The 20,032-nt window shown below is 36.6% G+C and overlaps 1 protein-coding gene across 3 annotated transcripts in view; it reads left to right on the top strand.

Moving 5' to 3' along the window:
* The window catches only part of TSHB (thyroid stimulating hormone subunit beta), a 42,775-nt gene extending 25,238 nt beyond the window's left edge, over nucleotides 1-17,537 (top strand). Inside the window, exons 1-3 of one of the 3 annotated variants that reach the window (XM_035252549.3) lie at nucleotides 10,191-12,048; nucleotides 13,746-13,908; nucleotides 14,350-17,537. In XM_035252549.3, coding sequence (XP_035108440.1) covers nucleotides 13,747-13,908; nucleotides 14,350-14,604 — 417 coding nt within the window. In that variant the 5' untranslated portion in view covers nucleotides 10,191-12,048; nucleotide 13,746 and the 3' untranslated portion in view covers nucleotides 14,605-17,537. Of the gene's footprint in view, nucleotides 1-10,190; nucleotides 12,049-13,745; nucleotides 13,909-14,349 lie in introns of those variants that run through there. The other 2 variants (XM_035252547.3, XM_035252548.3) reach the window with 2 other exon arrangements.
* Nucleotides 17,538-20,032: the final 2,495 nt, after the last annotated feature.

Below are 20,032 nucleotides of genomic sequence, written 5' to 3' on the forward strand. Positions count from 1 at the left end.
TGTAAAAGTGTTCCTTTTTCTCCACAGCCTCTCCAGCATCTGTTGTCTCCAGATTTTTTAATGATCGCCATTCTAACTGGCGTGAGATGGTATCTCAATGTGGTTTTGATTTGCATCTCTCTGATGACCAGTGACGATGAGCATTTTTTCATATGATTGTTGGCCTCATCTATGTCTTCTTTTGTAAAGTGTCTGTTCATATCCTTTGACCACTTTTGAATGGGCTTGTTTGTTTTTTTCCTGTAAATCTGTTTGAGTTCTTTGTAAAGTCTGGATATCAGCCCTTTGTCAGATGGGTAAACTGCAAAAATTTTTTCCCATTCTGTTGGTTGCCGATTCACACTAGAGACTGTTTCTTTTGCTGTGCAGAAGCTGTGGAGTTTGATTAGGTCCCATTTGTCTATTTTGGCTTTTGTTGCCAATGCTTTTGGTGTTTTGTTCATGAAGCCCTTGCCTACTCCTATGTCCTGGATGGTTTTGCCTAGATTTCCTTCTAGGGTTTTTATGGTGCCGGGTCTTATGTTTAAGTCTTTAATCCATCTGGAGTTAATTTTGGTGTAAGGTGTCAGGAAGGGGTCCAGTTTCTGCTTTCTACACATGGCTAGCCAGTTTTCCCAGCACCATTTGTTAAACAGGGAATCCTTTCCCCATTGCTTGTTTTTGTCAGGTTTATTCTTCTGAACTACCCACTCTGTTTTTCAGTTCAATTCAGTGACTTCTTTTTTTCATTTTGGATGCTGTATTTTTCATCTCTAGAAGATCCATTTGGGTCTTTTATGATACCATTTACTTCTCTTTTTCTCATGTTCATGTTTTCATTTAGATTCTTTGGCCTAATAAAAATGTTTGTAAAAGTTCTTTTAAGACTCTTATCTGTGAATTTCATTATTTCTGACATTTTGAGCCTGTTTTTATTTATTGATTTTCCTTCTAGTATGGGTCTTATGTTTCTTCTTCTTTACACACCTAGTAATTTTTTATTGGCTGCTAGACATTGTTAATTTGTTAATTTTACATTTTAATAAGTGAGTTATATTTTGTTGTTATTGTTTTTTTTAAGGAATACTGCACTTTGTTCTGGGAGAGATTTACGTTACTTCATTCACTCAGTCCCTTTGAAAGTTGCTTTTTATCTTTGTTCAGGAAAGTTCAGAGCAGCCTTAACTCTAGAGTTAATTTATCCTCACTTTCAAAGCATAACTTCTCTGAAGACTCTACCTAATTATGTATTATAACACCTCTCAACTCTGGCTTATGGAAGCACAAACTATTTTGAGACATAAATAAGCTCTAGGAATATTCAGCCTCCTGATTCTCAGTAACTTTTCCTGGCTTCATAGTTTAAAATCCCATCATATACAAATTGGTCATCAGTCAAAGACTCAATAAAAAAACCCTTTCAGATCTCCAGATTTTCTTTCTAGGCAGCTCCCTCCTCTTCATTACTCTGTACTAAAACTCCTAGGCATTTCAGCCTCTCTGAACTTCTGTATGTGTCTTAACAGTTCCTCAAGACTCTCATCTCTGTTTTGTTCCCCTTCTCTGTGCTGTAGCCTAGAAACTGCCTTCAGGTTTCCAGGACAATCACAGGGCTTAGCCTATTTGTTTCCTTTCCTTCACTCAGTATCTGCCTTGTGCTGCCTATCATCCAAAGTCTATGAATAATTATTTTATTCATTTTGCCCTGTTTTCTAATTGTTTTTAGTAGAAGGAAAATTCTTATAGCAGTTAATCCTGGATGGATGAAAGCAGAAATGATATGTGGGGCTTTGGGGCGAAGTTGAATAGTCTGGGCACTGAACAATTAGAACAATAGTTAATAGTGCTGGAGTAGAGACTGGGAGGCCTCCCCTCGTGCCAGGCAGGGAAGAGCTTTTCTCTACTCTTGACTTTGTTGAAATCAAAATGTGTTTATTTAAACACATTTTGGTCCTCTCTATTCCTTTACTTACTTTACCTATGGAAAGATTCCCCAAACCTGGTTCATATTTTGGGCTAGAATAGCTGGTTTAGTGCTGTTCTCCTGCTTTCTTTTGGGAGCAAGCCCAGAGGGTGATATGCTGGTATAAGAAGGGGGCACATAACTCAGTCCCTGGGATTCAGGGTGCTCACTGAATCTGAAGTGCCTGGAACATCTAACTGGAGATGTCTTGTAGGGAGTTGTATACAAGGGTCTGGAGCTCCAGGAGAGGTCTGGACTGCTACTTTATAGCTGTGTGAACAAGATTACTGGTAAGAAGGAATTTCTTGAGGGCAGCGTCTGAAATGAGGTCGAGATCCCATAAAGATCTGCTGAACAAATGAGTTAATGAGTTCCTGAATAGCCATTGTTCCCAATAGAAGATAATTCTGAACACTAGGAAAACTCATACATACGTAGTGAGAGAAGTTAACTACATTATGAATTTATTATTCTGTCACTATCACTGATTAATTTGCTAATTAAATTTTAAATTGATTTTTCCATATAATAATACTGGGAATGTCTTTAGAAATAAAAGTTGTGCTGAAAAAAAACCAGAAAAGCTTAAAAATTTGGGGTGAGATTAACAGCAAATTATTCATTAGTTGCTAAGAAGTGGTTACACCTGTTATTGTGAGTACAGCTAATACTGCTCACGTTATTCAGTCAGAGAAATAGTATCTAATTACCAAGAGGTTATATCAAGTAACAGAAGTAGAATGAAAGAAGTTACACGAAGGGACAGAGGAACTAGTTTTGACATACAGGCAAGGAAAATTGGATACTACTGTGACTTTATAACATTACAAATTTTATTAGAGAAGATGTTAGCAAATTCTATTAACATTTATAGATGACCTTAATTTCAAAAATGTTTTGAGATAGAAAGGAACATGCATTCATTCATGTAATTCTGGTATATAAGGGGCTTTGATCTGTTACTAAAAGAGAGAAGCAAACTGACATAATTTTTATACATATTAAATCAATTTTTGTCTTCTCACTTGAGAGCTTTAAAATAATAAAATGATCAATATGCACATTAGGGTGAACTCTATTTGCTACCAATTATCTGTATTGTTTAAGAAAAAACCATTGAAAGGAATTAAGTAAACAAACAGGTTGTGTTTCATATTGCAAATCATTTTAATGTGACTCTTACTGATAACTCAGACATACGATGGTTAAACTGATTTTTTAAAAAAGTGTCTATATTGCCCAGAATTTTAGAATTTTATGGATATAGAGAATAGTAGGAGCTAGAGATGTACCCAATCTTTGGGGTAGGGGATAATGTCAGTAAATCTGATTCATATTTTAATGCCACTTCTCTGTTTAGCTAATTAGAATATGAGTGTTTTTTCCTTTGAAAATGAGTTAAAATTTTAATGCAGCAAAAACAATGTGAAGAAACTTGGATTTTACCCTGACTTTGCCTGAAACTATCTGTAGAACATCAGAGCATTCAATAACCTCTCCACGGATCAAAAATGTTTCTGTTTATTTATGTAATCAATATTTACTGAGTACCTAATACATGGCATAGGCTGGTTTGGATTCTGAGGATATGGTGATGAGCAAGACAGATAAAGCTTCTATTCAAATTGCTTACAGTCTAGTTGGAAAGGGAGAGACAAAATAAGTACATAAACAAATAATATAATATCAGAAAATGCTAAGTGCAATGAAGAAACTATGAGATAACAGGATAAGAAGTGGCAGTGGCAGTAGGCTGCATTAGACTTGGTGGTCAAGGAAGGGTTTTCTAAGAAGGTAATTTTTAAGCTGAGATGATAAGGAGAAAGCCATTCAAAGACTTGTTAAAGGTCGCTCCATAGTGAACAAATAGCAAATGCAAAAGCACTATTCCAAGAACAAGTTTGGAATGTTCAAAGACACACAATAAATAAAAGGTAGAGGAAGGCGGGTATGACGTGAAGTTTGCAAAGTAAACACAGATCGTTTCCACCTATCATATTTTTTATCAGCTTTGTTGAGATATAATTGACTTGCAACAAATTGCATATACTAGTTTCCTAAGAGTGCCATAACAAAGAACCATAAACTGAGTGGTTTGAAACAACAGAGATTTTATTTTCCTACAGCTCTAGAGGCCAGAAGTCCAAGATCAAATTGTCTGCAGGGCCATGCTCCCTCTGAAGCTGCTGGTCTAGAATGTGTTCCAGGCCTCTGCTGGAGCCTCTGGTAGTCCTTGGTTTGAGGCAACCCAATTGCAGTCTTCACCTGGCATTATCCTTGTTCATGTGTCTGTGTCCAAATTTCCTCTTTTTTGTAAGGAGATATATCCGATCACATTGGCCAGTGGTTTACTTTACTTCAGTATTATATTAATTAATTTCATTTATAATGAACTTATTTCCAAATAAGGTCACATTCTGACATACTACAGGTGAGAACTTCAACATTTGAATTTTGGGGGTACACAATTCAACCCCTAACCTTGCATAAATTTTGATGGGTTTTAACATATGCATATCCTATAAAACCATCATCACATTCATGATAATGAACATCTTTTTCACCCCCTAAATAATTCCTCCGCCCCTTGGAAATCCCCCTCTCCTTCCCCTCCTTGCCTTTCGTCATCCCCAATCATTAATCTGCTTTCTGTCTTACATTAATTTGTATTTTCTGGCACTTTATATAAACAGAATTATGGGGCAAGTACTCTGTTTTGGTCCATCTTAACAATACTAAGATTATAACATAATTATTGATATTCGTGTTACTGCTGTGTCAGTAGTTTATTTCTATTTATTGCTGACAAATATTCTATTGCATCTATATGACATATTTGTTTATCACCTGTGGATGGACATTCAGGTTGTTTCCAGTCTGGGGCTATTAAAAATAAAGGTGCCATGAATGTTTGTGTACAAGTCCATGTATGGACCTATCCTATTATTTCTCTTACATACCTAGGAGTGGAGTGGCTGGATCATGTGGTAGGTGTATGTTTAACTTTTGGAGAGACTTCCATACTGATGAACTTGTATCGTTTTATATTTCCATAGGCATTGTATGTGAATTTCAGTTGCTCCAATTCCTTGCTAACCCTTGGTGTTTCCAATTTTAAAATGTTAGGCAGCCTAAGAAGTGTGTAGTGCTATGTTATTGAGGTCTTAATTTGCTTATCTCTGAGACTAATGATGAAGATTTTTCATCTGTTTACTTTCCGTCTATATACTTTGGTGAAATGTCTATTCAAAACTTTGTTTATTTAAAAAATGGGAAAATTTTTTTCTTATAATTGAGTATAGCAAGTTCTTCATATATTTTGTATACAAGTTCTTTATCTTATGTATAATTTGCAAGTTAGTTTTCTTTCATTTTGCTAAGATGTCTCTGTTATTTTGACAATGCCTTTTGAAGAGAGAAGTTCTTAATTCTGATGGAGTCCAATTTATCATTTTTAAAAATGCTGTTGGTGTTACAGCTAATAAAGTTTTGCCTGATTCAAGTTTTGCCTAACAAAAGTTTTATTCTGTGCTTTTCCTCTGGAAGTTTTTAAATTTTAGTTTTTACATTTCATGTTAACGTTTGTATATAATGCAAGATATGGATTGAAGTTTTTTATTTAATTTAAAAAATTATTTATTTTTACATATGGATAACAAATTGTTCCAGCACCATTTGTTGAAAATACTATTCATTCTCTACTTTATTTCATTTTCACCTTTCTTGAAAATCATTTGATCACATGTATACAGGTTTATTACTGGACCATATTCTGTTCCAATGACCTGTCTTAACACCACTTTCTTAATTGCCATAGTTTTGCAATCTTGAAATCAGCTAGTGCAACTTCCTCTAACTTACACTTATTTTCTCAAGTTTATTTTGGCTGTTCTATGTCTTTTGCATATGAATATAAATTTTGGAATCAGCTTGTCAGTCATTACAAAAAAGCCTGCTGGAATTTTCATTGGGACTATGTTGAATCTATAGATAAATGGGGAGAATTGAAATCTGAACATTATTGAGTATTTTGATTTTTGAACATGATACATCTCTCCATTTATTTAAGTATTCTTTAATTTTTCTCAGCAATATTTTGTAGTTTTTAGTGCATGGTTCTTACACATCTTTTGCCAGGTATATCCTTAGGTATTTCATATTTATTAATGCTACTGTAAATAGCAATGGTGCAAAAGTAATTGCATTTCTACCATTGAAAGTAATGCCATTGAAAGTTTCAGTGTCATCGAAAGTTTTCACCATTAATTTCTTTTTTTTTTTGAGACGGAGTTTCGCTCCTGTTACCCAGTCTGGAGTGCAATGGCGCGATCTCGGCTCACAGCAACCTCTGCCTCCTGGGTTCAGGCAATTCTCCTGCCTCAGCCTCCTGAGTAGCTGGGATTACAGGCACGCACCACCATGCTCAGCTATTTTTTTGTATTTTTAGTAGAGACGGGGTTTCACCATGTTGACCAGGATGGTCTTGATCTCTTGACCTGGTGATCCACCCACCTCAGCCTCCCAAAGTGCTGGGATTACAGGCTTGAACCACCATGCCCGGCCTCACCATTAATTTCAATGGCAAAAATGCAATTATGTTTGCACCAACCTAATAGTATTATTTTTTTGTTTCAATATCTGATAAATATTTTTGATGTCTATATGTAGAAATACAATTAATTTTTATATATTAATCTTGTATCTTGCAACTTTACTAAACTCATTTATTAGTTTATTAGTTCTCATAGATTTCTATAGATTCAATAAGATTTTCCACATAGATGATCATGTTGTATGTGAATAAAATCTTACTCCTTCTTTTCCCATCTGAATGGCTTTTTTCCCTTACCTTATTGTATTAACATTGCACCTAAGTAGTGTTGAGTAGAAGCTGTGAAAGCAAACATTGTTGCCTTTTTCCTGATCTTAAAGGAAATTTATTCTGTCTTTCAATAGTAAGTATATTAATCATAATTTTTTTTGTTGATGCCTTTTATTAAGTTAGGAAGTTTTCTTCTATTCCAAGTTTGCTGAGAAGTTTTTCAGGAATGTATGTTGGATTTTGTTAAATGCTTTTGTGAGGTTGTATATATGTGTGTGTGTGTTTCCATTGAGATCATCACAAGGCTTTTATTTTCAGTCTGCTAGTATGGTGAATTTTCTTGATTGAATGCAAAGTACCCTTGCATTCTTTTTTTTTTTTTTAATCATAGAAAGTTGTATTGGCCATCCATAGAGTTCTCTGCAACAAAAATAAAGTATATATTTTGAAATTTAATTAATTAATTAATTAATTTTAATTTTTCTTTAGAAAGGAAGGAAGAAAAGAAAGAAAAAAAAAGTGAGGGAGAGGAAGAAAGAGGAAGAAAAAGAGGGAGAGAGAATGGGAATATTGCTTTAGTCTAAAAATGGGTATTAATAATGGCCGATCAATATTTTGTGTATTTAAAATGGAGAGCTCTATAAAGATTTATTAAGTTTACTTGTTCCGGATCTGAGTTCAAGTCCTGGATATCCTTATTAATTTTCTGTCTCATTGAGTCTAAATCTCTTTATGGGTCTTATGTATCTGGGTGTTAGGATCGTTAGCTCTTATTGTTGCATTGATCATTTTGCCAGTATCTCTTTGTTGCTTTGAAATCTATTTTATCAGATGCGAGAATTGCAACTCCTGCTTTTTATTTATTTATTTATTTTTGCTCTCTATTTGGTTGCATTCTTGAAATAAATTCCACTTTGACCATGATGTATTATCCTTTTTATATATTGTTTATTTTGTTTTGTAAAATTTTGTGAAGAGTTTTGCATCTATGTTCATTTCATGAGGGCTAGGAGTTTGTGGTTTTCTTTTTTGATAATGTCATTCATGTGAACTCTAGCTGCCTTGAGATCCATGGACTCCCAGGTCTATCTCCTTAATTTGGTGATGCTTCTGGCCTCTACCTGGGTAAACTTTATTGTACTATGGGCTAGAAGCTTCTCCAGGCAATTTCTCCCTGTTTGTTTCCCACGTCTTTTGGATCACGTACTTTTGTTACCTGAGGTCCAATGTGTATAGAGACATTATTTTATACATTTTATACTGTTTTATAATTATTTTAGGTGAGAAAGTAAGTCTGGATCAGAAGCACAATTTAAACATGCCTGAATTTTTTTTAACAGTATGAGATCATATACATTAAGGCTTTTTTAGCAAGAAAATCATTACCCAAATGCATGATGTTTATTATAATTCTAGTAACAGGCCAAGTGTCTATCAGTTGGCCGTTACATATGTACACACACACACACATACATAAACACACACACACGTATCTCCCAGGGATATGTATATATATTCACTATAAAATGAGTTCCTGAATCAATGCTTTATACAAAGGAGGCACTAATTCCATTAGAAACACACATCTAACATTCTTCCACGTATCATACTCTTGTATTAGCATCCTGTCTGAAATTAGGTTGGCACCCTCATTTCCAGTTTCCCTGTTTTCAAAATTATCTGATTACACAGTTCACATTCCCAAGACTTTGGAGCCCCTGGAATGGCCATTTCTAGGTATATATCTGTTAAACTAAATATGACCTGGGGATTCCTCTAGGTTTTGCCTACATAAAGAACTGCAACCTAACTTAGTATGTAAACAAACTGACATCCTAACTTAGCAGTATACTTTTGTAACAAACTGCTCAGTTTCAGCTCATCACAGCAGCTGAGCTTCAGGGAATTACAGGCAGCCCGCTGATCAGACCTTGTCCAAGTAAGGCAAGTGCTGAGCTGCAGAGGAATCAAGCTCTTTCTGTACCTCATTTCTACTTTCTGTCCATAAATGCTGCCTTCCCATATTGAGGAGCAGAGTTCTGTGAATCTGCTGATTCTAAGGGCTGCCTGACTTGACAATCGTCCTTTGCTTAATTAAACTGACAGAAACAAGCAATGGGAAAGGATTCCCTATTCAATAAATGGTGCTGAGATAACTGGCTAGCCATATGCAGAAGATTGAAACTGGGTCCCTTCCCTACACTTATAGAAAAATCAACTCAAGATGGATTAAAGACTAAAATGTAAAGTCTAAAAGTATAAAAATTCCTGGAGGATAACCTTGGAAATATCATTCTGGATATAGGATCAGGCAAAGATTTTCATGACAAAGACGACAAAAGCAATTGCAGCAGAAACAAAAATTGACAAACGGGACCCTTAACTAAAGAGCTTCTGCATTATGGCCCAGAAACTTTCTCCAGGCAGTTTCTCCCTGTTTGTTGCCCATCTCTCTAGGATCATGTACTTTTGTTACCTGATGTAACAGCAATATAAACTATCAACAGAATAAACACACGATCTATAGAATGGGAGAAAATATTTGCAAACTGTGCATTTGACAAAGGTCTAATATGGAGAATCTATATAGAACTTAAACAAATGTATAAGCAAAAACCAAAGAACCCTGTTAAAAAGTGGGCAAAAGACATGAACAGGCGCTTTTTCAAAAGAAGATATATATGTGGCCAACAAGCATATGAAAAAATGCTCAACACCATGAATCATTAGAGAAGTGATACTACCTTTTAATAGAAACTGCAGTAAAGAGAAGTCAAGCATGCCAATGTCATATAGCAAGTAAATGGCAGGGCCAAAATTTTATCCCAGTCAGCTTGACATCCTGTCAGATGTGGTCATGTTCCTCAGATAGTCATTCTTTCAATGTGTAAATTTTACTTAATATAAAAATCGAAATAAAAAACAATAAAATATTTTGAACTAAACATTTTGTTCTGAATGGCAACAGAGGCCATTTGCTCTGGATTTAAATATAAAAGTTGGCTTTGATTTTTGGATGAGGAGTAGTTGTATATATCTTTACATGAACACTTAGGTAAAACTTGGAGCACTTGAGCCCCAGATAAATTTTTATTCCCAAGACTTACTTAGATGATGAATGTTTTTTGAATTTGGCATTTCCCATTCTGTATTTATCTTTTATTAATATTAATAAGGAATATAGTTAAAAGGGTAATTTTATTTTGAAACAGGAGAAAGGAAAATGCATGCTTCAATAATGTCAGAGTTTACAGGGAAAGATATTGTGAGCTTGTTTGTCTAAATAAATTTTATTTGGAGTTCAGTATGAATTTTCAATAGATGTTTTTCAGATAAGAAAGCAGTGAGTCAAATACAATTAGATAAACAAGAAGATCAGAGGGGATTATCCTGAAGGGTATAAAATGAACCAAGAGCTTTTAGTTTGGGTCATCACAGCATCTGCTCACCAATGCAAAGTAAGGTAGGTGTCTATAGTGGAAAGGCTCTGTGAAATGAAATGTTCTTTAGTGTTTTTTTTTCATTTTCATAATTTTATCATTTATTAGAAAGTGGCAAATGCTGAAAGATAATTTGCTTCAATAGGCTCTAACATTTTAAATTATTGCTCCAAATTGTTTAGTAGTAGGTGAAGGTAAGTGAACTACATACATAAGGATAAGAAAAAAATTTATTGACTTAGAGAAACAATTGGTTAGTTCCCTAAGGAAGGATATATGATATGCATAGCTTTCTTCTGTTTTCATTTTGATTTAAATATTGTTATCAATTTAATGATATGTGTATTAAATCCTTTCAATTACTGTATTAATGGTCATCTTTTATGAAAACACACTTCTGGGAAATGTTAGAGCAAATTCCTTTTTGAGTACCTGCAGGGGTAATGTGCTCTGTATTACGAGCTCTTTTTAGTTCTTTTTAGCTAAACCTCCTTTGATAGTGTCCAACACACACACCTGCTGTATAGTACATTTTGCTTTCTAGAAAAATACACGGCTTTAGTGAAGTTCCAGGATTGTTCATAGATGGGCAATTAGTTCTTTTCATAATAAGGGATTTAGGGAGTAAAAACTAATGAAGGAAATTAGCAGAGCAGAGAGGAAAGTGTTTATTAAGAATGAGGCATTGGAAGCAAAAATAAGAGAAAAAAAAGAGGGGAAAATAGTAAAAAAAAACATTTATTGGAATAAGAAAATATGTTGAAAGTAGGAACATACATGCTTATGCATCTGAAGAAGGCATCTCATTATTTAGGCCCTGCCTGAAGCCATGCCTTCTATGTTTAGGTAGCCAATAAATTATTATGATGATGTCAGAATAGGCAATTAAGTTGCAAAGATGAGAACCCAGATGACAATAAGGAAGAAATGGTGGAAGATCACACAGGAAAGGATTAACTAGTGCTCATTCGTACAGTGTTGCATAGTTATATGATCTTATTGTCGCATAGTTATATGATCTTATTGTCGCATAGTTATATGATCTTATTGTCGTATAGTTATATGATCTTATACAGAGCACCAGGCGTTTCACATGTGTTGTTCTTTTCATGACTTTAGCAAGGGACACAGGAAAAAATGAAGGCACAGATATTAAATTGCTCAGTTGCACACAACCGCAACTAAATCCTGAAGTAGAATGTAGATCACTAACTCTTACCAATCTTAGCGCCAGAGATCTGACACTAATTTATCCTACAGAATTATAGACTCTTGGGGCTGCAAAGACTTTCACCATCATCTTTGGGTTCTAAGCCTTCCTTGTATAGATAAGAAACTTGAGGTCCAGAAAGAGTCTGTGGGTGAAGTTTTACTATTTGCAATAAAGAAGTAAAGGAGAAAGAACAGTTCTTCCTTTCTTTACGCCCACAAAGTTGTACAGCTACTGCGGCTGGTAATTTAGCACTTTCGTTTTCTACTTTTGTTAGTTTAGAGTTCTACATTTATAGGAGAAACTTCAAAAAATATAGAGTATGACAACAGGAAAACCCAAAACAATTTTCATCCTACATTTTTAAAAGCGTCAGGTGTACTTGTCACTTTCTGTTTTGCAGATGGGGAAATAAGACCTAAATAGATTATATATTTTAGTCACATTCTCCTAGATTCATAAAAGAACTCTGTTTCTTAATTTTTAGACCAATTTTTTCATCACCAGGTCACCGTATCTATTTTATATAGAATTAGAGAGCTAAAAGTTAAAATATGTGAAGTTAATTGTTTCCTATGGAAAAAACTCAGTAGCTGGCTGTCTAAACAAGCAAGAACTATAATGATCATGATGGGTAAGTATTTTACATAATTTGCTAGTTAGTAATTTTAAGATCCTACAGAGGATCCTCAGGGTCTGTGTCTAAAATACTGGAACCAACTCTGTACCATAGAGGGAGCTCACGTTTGAGAAGCACTTGAGAAAGCCAGACTCCATGAGTAAGGAATTTGTATGCTTTTGCTCCTTAACTGAAATACCAAAAAACAGAAAACAAAACAAAACAAAATCAAAAACAAACAAACAAAAGCAAAAAACCCTTGAAGGAACATTTGAATACGCAACATTTCATTTAATAGAATTTGTGAGAAAAACCCCTTATTTTAATCTTGAAAAGTTAAGTCATCCTAAGATGGGTTAGTTCACTTTCTTGTGTAATAAGAAGTAAGTAAACATAAATCTTTGATAATCATGGGTCTTAAAGTCATAACTGGGACTCTTTCAGAGCACTAGAACAATCAATTAGCCCCTCCACTGGACAGTCATTCCTTTAGGTAAAGGACCATATCTTACCCGTCTGTGTCTGTCAGTGCCTGCTTCAGCTGCTCAGTATATGTTTATCTAATTTATTTGCAATTCTTATTCTAGGAATAGAAGGTTGGTTGAAATGACCACTAATATCTGGAATTTGACATTTAAAATAAATCCCTGGTAACCTGTGTAATGTGGTTTTCATGGTTTCTTATAAGTTGACTGAAAAAAAAAATTCTGGTTAACCAAGGCTGAACCTAGGAGGCTTCAGTTAACAGAGGTTTTAATGTATACAGTTTAAAGATGCTGTTAGGATATAACTGACAGATTTGGGGAAATCTTGGTACTTCTGATGATTGAACAAAATGTTTGATAAATTATAATTTATTTAATAGAACAAGCAAACAAGTTTATGTTCATAGACAACAATACTGCTCTGTTAGGGTATATATTTTCTTTACTGAAAATGATACTGGAGAAGGAAAAAAAAATCCAAACACATCTAGCAAGCTGTAAAATATCTGTAAGCCGAAAAAAATCTTAATCTTTGAGGTGATCAACTTACATCTCAACGTATGAAATTTGATTACCCTTACTCAGTAGTAGAACTAAAATAATTTGTCATGACATTATCCAGGGGTAATGATGTTGATATTGATATCATTATCCCTCTGATAACTATATTCAATCAATACATATTGATAATGATATCCAGTTGATATTGAACAAGTCTCCCTCACGCAAGCTCTATTGAGATTCACGTTCTGTTTCTCCCTGAGGCACTATGAAACCTTTGTTTCCTTTCATGCATCTAAAAATTATTTAACATTCCTGGCTAACCCATAATGGAGCTGTCATCCTTGATTGTATTCTTCTCATTGTGTCAACCTTTTTTTTTTCACCTGTTAATCTTTTTGAGAACAAATTACATGCCTCTTTCATGTAAAATAATCTTTTATTTGTTCCAACTGTACATATTTCAACCTTAAAGGGATATCCTAAGGGTTCAGAAGTAAAATCAGGGTTTCCTCGATTTCTCAGTTAGCCCCTTAACACCAGTGGTAATTTTAGTTGACCTTGTTTGGACCTTATCTTTCTGGTGACTTCCTTGATCAAATGGGTAGAATTATAAGCACGATTATATGCACTGGGATGGTATTGAAGTTTGGCTATACTTTATCTTGGTTTCTTTGCTCTTTCTGATTTTAACCAGTAGGTTGTTTAATTTTATCTGTGATTTAGCATGGCTGCTGTCTTTCTGATGTCCATGCTTCTTGGCCTTGCATGTGGGCAAGCGATGTCTTTCTGTGTTCCAACTGAGTATACAATGCACGTAGAAAGGGGAGAGTGTGCTTATTGCCTCGCCATCAACACCACCATCTGTGCTGGATATTGTATGACACGGGTATGTAGTACACGTCACTTCTTTTGGCTGCAAATTATAGAAGCCTTGAAGTCCTTTCTTACGTAGAAAGGAAATGAAATTTCCCTCATTTCCCAAACCTAATGGTTATTGGCTCCTTAGAAGCAGAGTACACAGATTTTAGAATATTATGTGGATCTACTCAGCACAATGGGTACAGATAATTTCGTAACAGTTTTATGTCCCAGATCTACTTAAACCTTATCTTGTTCCCATGATCAAGGATAAAAGAGAAGAGCGTGTCTCTTTTGTCTCTGTAGGATTCAGCATGGTTAAGCTAGGATTGGAGAATGGGGCTAAGGAATTCTTTCCCAGTTGTGTTTGTGAGGAAGGAATATAAGTGAATTTAGTTTATGTTTCCTATTATCCGTATGTTTCCTAAAGTCCTGTCACATTATGGTCTTTTTTTTGTTCTTTCTTCAGGATATCAACGGCAAACTGTTTCTTCCCAAATACGCTCTGTCCCAGGATGTCTGCACATACAGAGACTTCATCTACAGGACTGTAGAAATACCAGGATGTCCACTTCATGTTGCTCCCTATTTTTCTTATCCTGTTGCTTTAAGCTGTGAGTGCGGCAAGTGCAATACTGACTATAGTGACTGTGTACATGAGGCCATGAAGACAAACTACTGTACCAAACCTCAGAAGTCTTACCTGGTGGGATTTTCTGTCTAACTTTAATAGTGATACAATTTGCAATTTGGTTAAATGTGCTTGCCTGAAATAAAGCTAATAAAAATACTATGTTTCACAATACCTTGTATTCATTTTGAGCACTATTTAATCCATACCCGTACCTAACCGTCATTCGTGAGCTTAAGGGGTTTTAGAAGAAAAGGTGAATGATGGGCCTCCTAAGCTCAAAGGATAGTTTTCACGTGAACGAGCGGAGTGGAGGTAAAATGGAAAACAGGGATATGAAATGCCAAAAAGCTCGCCTCGAGCAGGCTCTCCTAACAGAGGGCCAGAAGGTTTCTATGACTTTGAAAGTACATGTGGGACCACTACAGAGTTATGAAGAGAGAGTATGTAATCAAAAGCCGAAGGTGTCAGGGTGCTAGAGACACCCACTTCCAAGGCTAGAAGCAGGGCTGTCATGGAGGTGGGGAATAAGGAGCATGTGGAATCTACAATGCAGTGGTTTATCCTAGTCATTCAAATGCACTGGATAAAAGTCCACCAAAACTCGGAAGTCTAGGAACTATTCTCTTTAATTAATTACTCTGGTGGGCCAATTGACCTATGAAAGTTATACCCCCAAAAGTCAGTTTACAAAGCCTAGAAAAGAGGCCACGATCATTTTACATGAGGAAGTCTAAATCCTTCATAGTCCTTCAAGTAATAGGAGATGCTTTTCAGCATTTATACCAAAAGCAACTGGTGCTGCTTTGACTTTTAATATAATGAAAAACTCATATTATTATGAAAGGTTTTAGGGATGGGGGAAAGTGCAAAGGGATCTGAGAGCGTAGAATTATCCTAAATTCTAATCTAAACCTTCATCAATATCGAAACACTGTTTTCTGGTAAATGTGCTTGGTAAGAGCTGTTTATTTTTCTTTTCCTTCCTTAGATACTCTTTCATGAGAATTTGGTTTCAACAGATGATTGAAGTGAGACAGACCTAGTGCCCTGTAGACTTGCTCTCAAAAAGATGATATATCCTCTATTTGTCCATTCCTTTTCATTCACACTGCCCCCACCAAGGTGAAAATCAGTTGTCGGTGGGGCCAGTTGCCTTTGCTATATTCTACAGCCACCAGTTAAATTCAGCTAGGCATATTGTAAATGTCTGTATGCTGACAGTGCCTGGGGTGGGTGGAGGAGGGTGGTGATGGTGGTGGTGGGGATGGATTAGTACAATGGGGAGGGAATAGATGTGTATTTACATGCAGAAGTCAGAACCTGCATTATTTTTACTTTAATATCTGAAGTTGATATTTACATGGTCTCCATATATTAATCTAGGGTTTTGGGTTCTCATATCAGTTGATAACATGGACATTTAAAACTGCATACCACTTAAAACTGTATACCAAATATAGATCTTTGATTATTAAGTGAAAAGTCTAATGTTCAAATCTAACTGGCACTAGTCACACATGCCTTCATGGATTCTGAAAAAGTTTTTTCAAGAATTTGAACTGTGGAAAGGCCAAGAACTTTAGGGAGGCCCCTTATAAATAGTCCAGATCAGAAGACATGACTTCAATGGGCTTGCTCAACCTGCAGGAAGGAGGCTAGGCCTGGAAATGGGTGAGGTGGGCCTGACCCATCATGAGCTGCAGAATATTAGATTGGGCACATCAGAGATAAATTGTTTCCTCCCACTGATGGCAGTCCACCTGTAATATGAATTACAGACTATCTCTGACTTACAATGGTTTGACTTATGATTTTTCAACTTTACGATGGGTTCATCTGGATGCAACCCCATCACAAGTCAAGGAGCATCTTTGTATTCTTGACAGTGGAGCTGTCCAAGGCAGAGAATTCTTAGTATAGCGCATAGGCATTGGAATGACGAACAATTTGCATCAACTGGATCCAGAAACTCAGGCATATGGAAATAGTTTGTTTTGGAGGATCTTGGTGTTCTTTGGGTTTAAGAGAGGGAGAATGAATGGAGAGATTAGAAATGGGAAGGTACAGAATCATTGCTTGTATAATCAGAGAAAGATGGAAACTGGAACATCTTCTGAGGGGATCATTAAATTCAACCTAACGTTTAAAGGAGTCAATTCTTGGCAGAGGAAATTTGAGACTAGGTGCTTTTTAAAAAAGTCTCTTATTCCTCATTTGACTCTGAAATATAAAAGGAAATTAGTAATAGAAACTCTCCTTTATAAGGAAATTGCTTTTTTTTTTTTTTAAAAAAAAAAAAGACGAGCGAGACTGAGTCTCAGTGCAATAAAAATTATTTTCTAAAGGCAGTTTCCACTCTGGTTCACCATTGGGTTCTTCCCTACTTGCTCATCTCTCTGGGTTTACTCCCACTTACAAGACCACTCCATCTCACTTTCTCTACTTCTGCTACCCTCCTTCTACCTGCTGCTTCTGCCTGCTTAGCATCCATGTCCTTTCTTCTGATGGATGCATGTTGATTTCCCTCTGGGGTTCTCTTCACCTCCAGTTTGAGTTCATGTGGTTTCAGTGGGGTTGATGAGGGTGGGTATGCTACTAGACTCAACCAAACCTGGACTATTAGAAAGAGAAGTGGTTGGCCTGTTGGGGTTCTTAAACTGATAGAATGTGAGCCTGCAGTTGCTGCCGGCCATCTTTGGCATCCCTTGGAAACAGCTAGCTTTCCAACCTAGTGGAGAGCACGAGAGACTGAGGAGAGAGAGACCTGTTGATATCATTTGAGCCTAACCTGAAGCTGGCTTCACCCCTTAGAAGACATCATAACTTCCCTTTTCTGCCCCGTTAGAGTTGGGTTTCTTACACTTGCAAGTGAGAAGTTCTGATGGATTCAGCATCTTTCACATTAGTTTCAGAAGATGCTCCTAATTCCATTCCTCATCTCCCCTAGGACCTTGCTGTTTCTTTTGTATTTTCTGCTTCCTCTTTCTTGATTCCTTCTTTTCACTATGAAGCATCATTAAATCTCTTCCCATCATAAAAAAAAAGGCAAAAAACAAAATTAAAAAAAAAACCCTCTCTTGATCCTCTGCAACCATCTAGTTATTTGCCCCCTCTCTCCTTGAGTTCTTATTTCAAGTATTTTTTTGGGGTGTGTGAAAGACCCCACTATACTAATCAACTACATCCTCATTTCCCATTCTCTTCACAATCATTATAATTTGTCTTCCAATATTATCCCCTCTTGAAACTGTTTTCAGTAAGGTCAACAATGACTTGTTATGGGCCAATATACAGGACAACTGTTAGTCCCAATCTGCCCTGACCTCCCTTCTCCCCTAGAGAGCCCAAAGGTGCTCACATATCTGGATTCACAAGGCAATACATGTTATTGTAGCAGCCTTGCCAATGCACCACAATGTTTTAGTTTTGTTGTTTTTAGGTAGGACCCAGATTCCTTTGTCTTACTACCAAGAAAATTAAGGAGCATGAACACTAGGTGAAGATGAAGCAAAAGTTTAATAAGTGAAAGGAGCAAGCTCTCCACAGAGGAGCCGGGGCCTGAAAGGGTTGCCATTCTACAGTCGAATACAAGGGCTTTTATAAACAGGCTAGCAAGGCAAGACATTTCATTTATATAAGGTGTGAAAAAAATGGTTAGACTAGGCGTTTCATTTGCACAAGGCACAAATTCCTGACAGTTCCTCCCTGTCCTTTTAGTGCACATGTGGACTCCTAGCCTAAGTTACTCAGTTACTTAGTTTCCCTTACTGCGCATGTGTAGGGGGGCAGAATTCTCCATTGCGGATGTGCCAGGTCCTGTGTTACTCCTCTCGGGCATGTTTCAAGCAAGCCCCCTCCCCTCTCCCCTGTGCAAACTCCCTTATCTGGATATGTTCAAAAAAGGAAAGGAACGTGCTCACTGAAGCCTACAGTGTGTATGTGACCCTTGCTAATTACACAGAAGGCATCTTCATGGTGGACCTTTCCTCCTTGTCTATGCTTGCAGCCTGATCTTTCAGGCTGTTCCTTTGTTAGACAAAGGAATTCAATGGAGGACTTATCCTAGCTATCTGCCTAACGGGTTCCCTCCTCTCTTTTCCCTCATTATGGCATTTATAATCAGTCTTAAGATGCAATCCTTGAGGGGTGGGGAGTTGGGGAGAGACAGCATGGGGAGAAATGCCAGATATAGGTGATGGGGAGGAAGGCAGCAAATCACACTGCCATGTGTGTACCTATGCAACAATCTTGCCTGTTCTTCACATGTACCCCAAAACCTAAAATGCAACAACAACAAAAAGATGAAATCCACATTTTCTCCTCTTTTCATGTTTTCTTTCTACTCTCCTTCCCCAAGATGACTCAAAGTCTATGCCGTGGTCTTTAGCAGTCAGCAGTAAGGTAGGTCTGCACTATACTTTTGCTTGCTGATTTTGCTTGAATCTGCATGGATGAAGATTCTAACCTTTGTGAAAGATGGGCCAGTGTGGTGATAACTCTATGTGTCATACTGACACTTTAGACATTGTTAAATGTACAGCATATGAGAAACTTGGGTTTCTATTAATTCAGCCTTGGATGTTCTAAGAATTTATACTCATTAAAGACAGTTTTGATGGCAATTGTTAAAGAAACACAGGCAGCTAAGAGATACTCTCCAGGTTTAGATTAAGAAATAGGTGGGGAGCAAATAATTCTTCTGGGCTTTTAACTTACTAAAGTAAGTTTAAAACTTCCTTGCTGGGGATTTAATCATATAAGCTGGCTTATCTTGTTCAAATATGGGCATTACCACTCTTATATTGATTCCTATGGTTTTAGTCCAGACTTATTTTCCAGATCTTCAGGGCCATATTTTTAGTGCCTGTTTATATTTCCTTATGGGTATCCTATAATCATCTCCATCCCATGTCATCATCACAACCCGCTTTCCTCCTGTGCACCACTATCTTGTACCTGCCAAGTGGGGGACCTGGGAATGATTCCGGATCCCTCTTTCTTTTTCTCTTATCCCTCACATCCAATTCCTCTTAAGCCTGTCTACTTCTTGTACGGTTACCAGTACATTAGTTATAAATCTTCCTGACTCTGGTGTTTGCCATCCTGCAATTCTTCACGTTAAGACTGAGTTATTTTTGAAAGGTTCAAGTTTAATTTTGTAACTCCCTGTGAGAAATTGTCCCCGTGGCCTCAGGACAAGGATAACACTCAAGTCCACTTTAACAGGACTGTTTATCTCCGCAGCACTTGATTCATTTTCTTGGAGTGTTTCCATGCCTTTTCTGTCTCAGGCTCTTCTTGCATGCTGTTCCACAGTAATCCCCTTTTCTTCTTCTACTCCGACCCCTTGTGACTTGGCTAATCAGAATGGGTTCTTGAGGACTCAGTTTAGAGGCCCCAGCACTCAGGAAAGTTCTCTCTTGACCACTGTCCCCAAGGTTGAATGGAACCACTCTGTGTTAATGATGATCATAGCACTTATCTATGGTAATATGCTTGCTTGCTTTTTTCCACAATA

The sequence above is a fragment of the Callithrix jacchus genome, chromosome 7, assembly GCF_049354715.1.
Source record: "Callithrix jacchus isolate 240 chromosome 7, calJac240_pri, whole genome shotgun sequence".
Taxonomy (NCBI): Eukaryota; Metazoa; Chordata; class Mammalia; order Primates; family Cebidae; genus Callithrix; species Callithrix jacchus.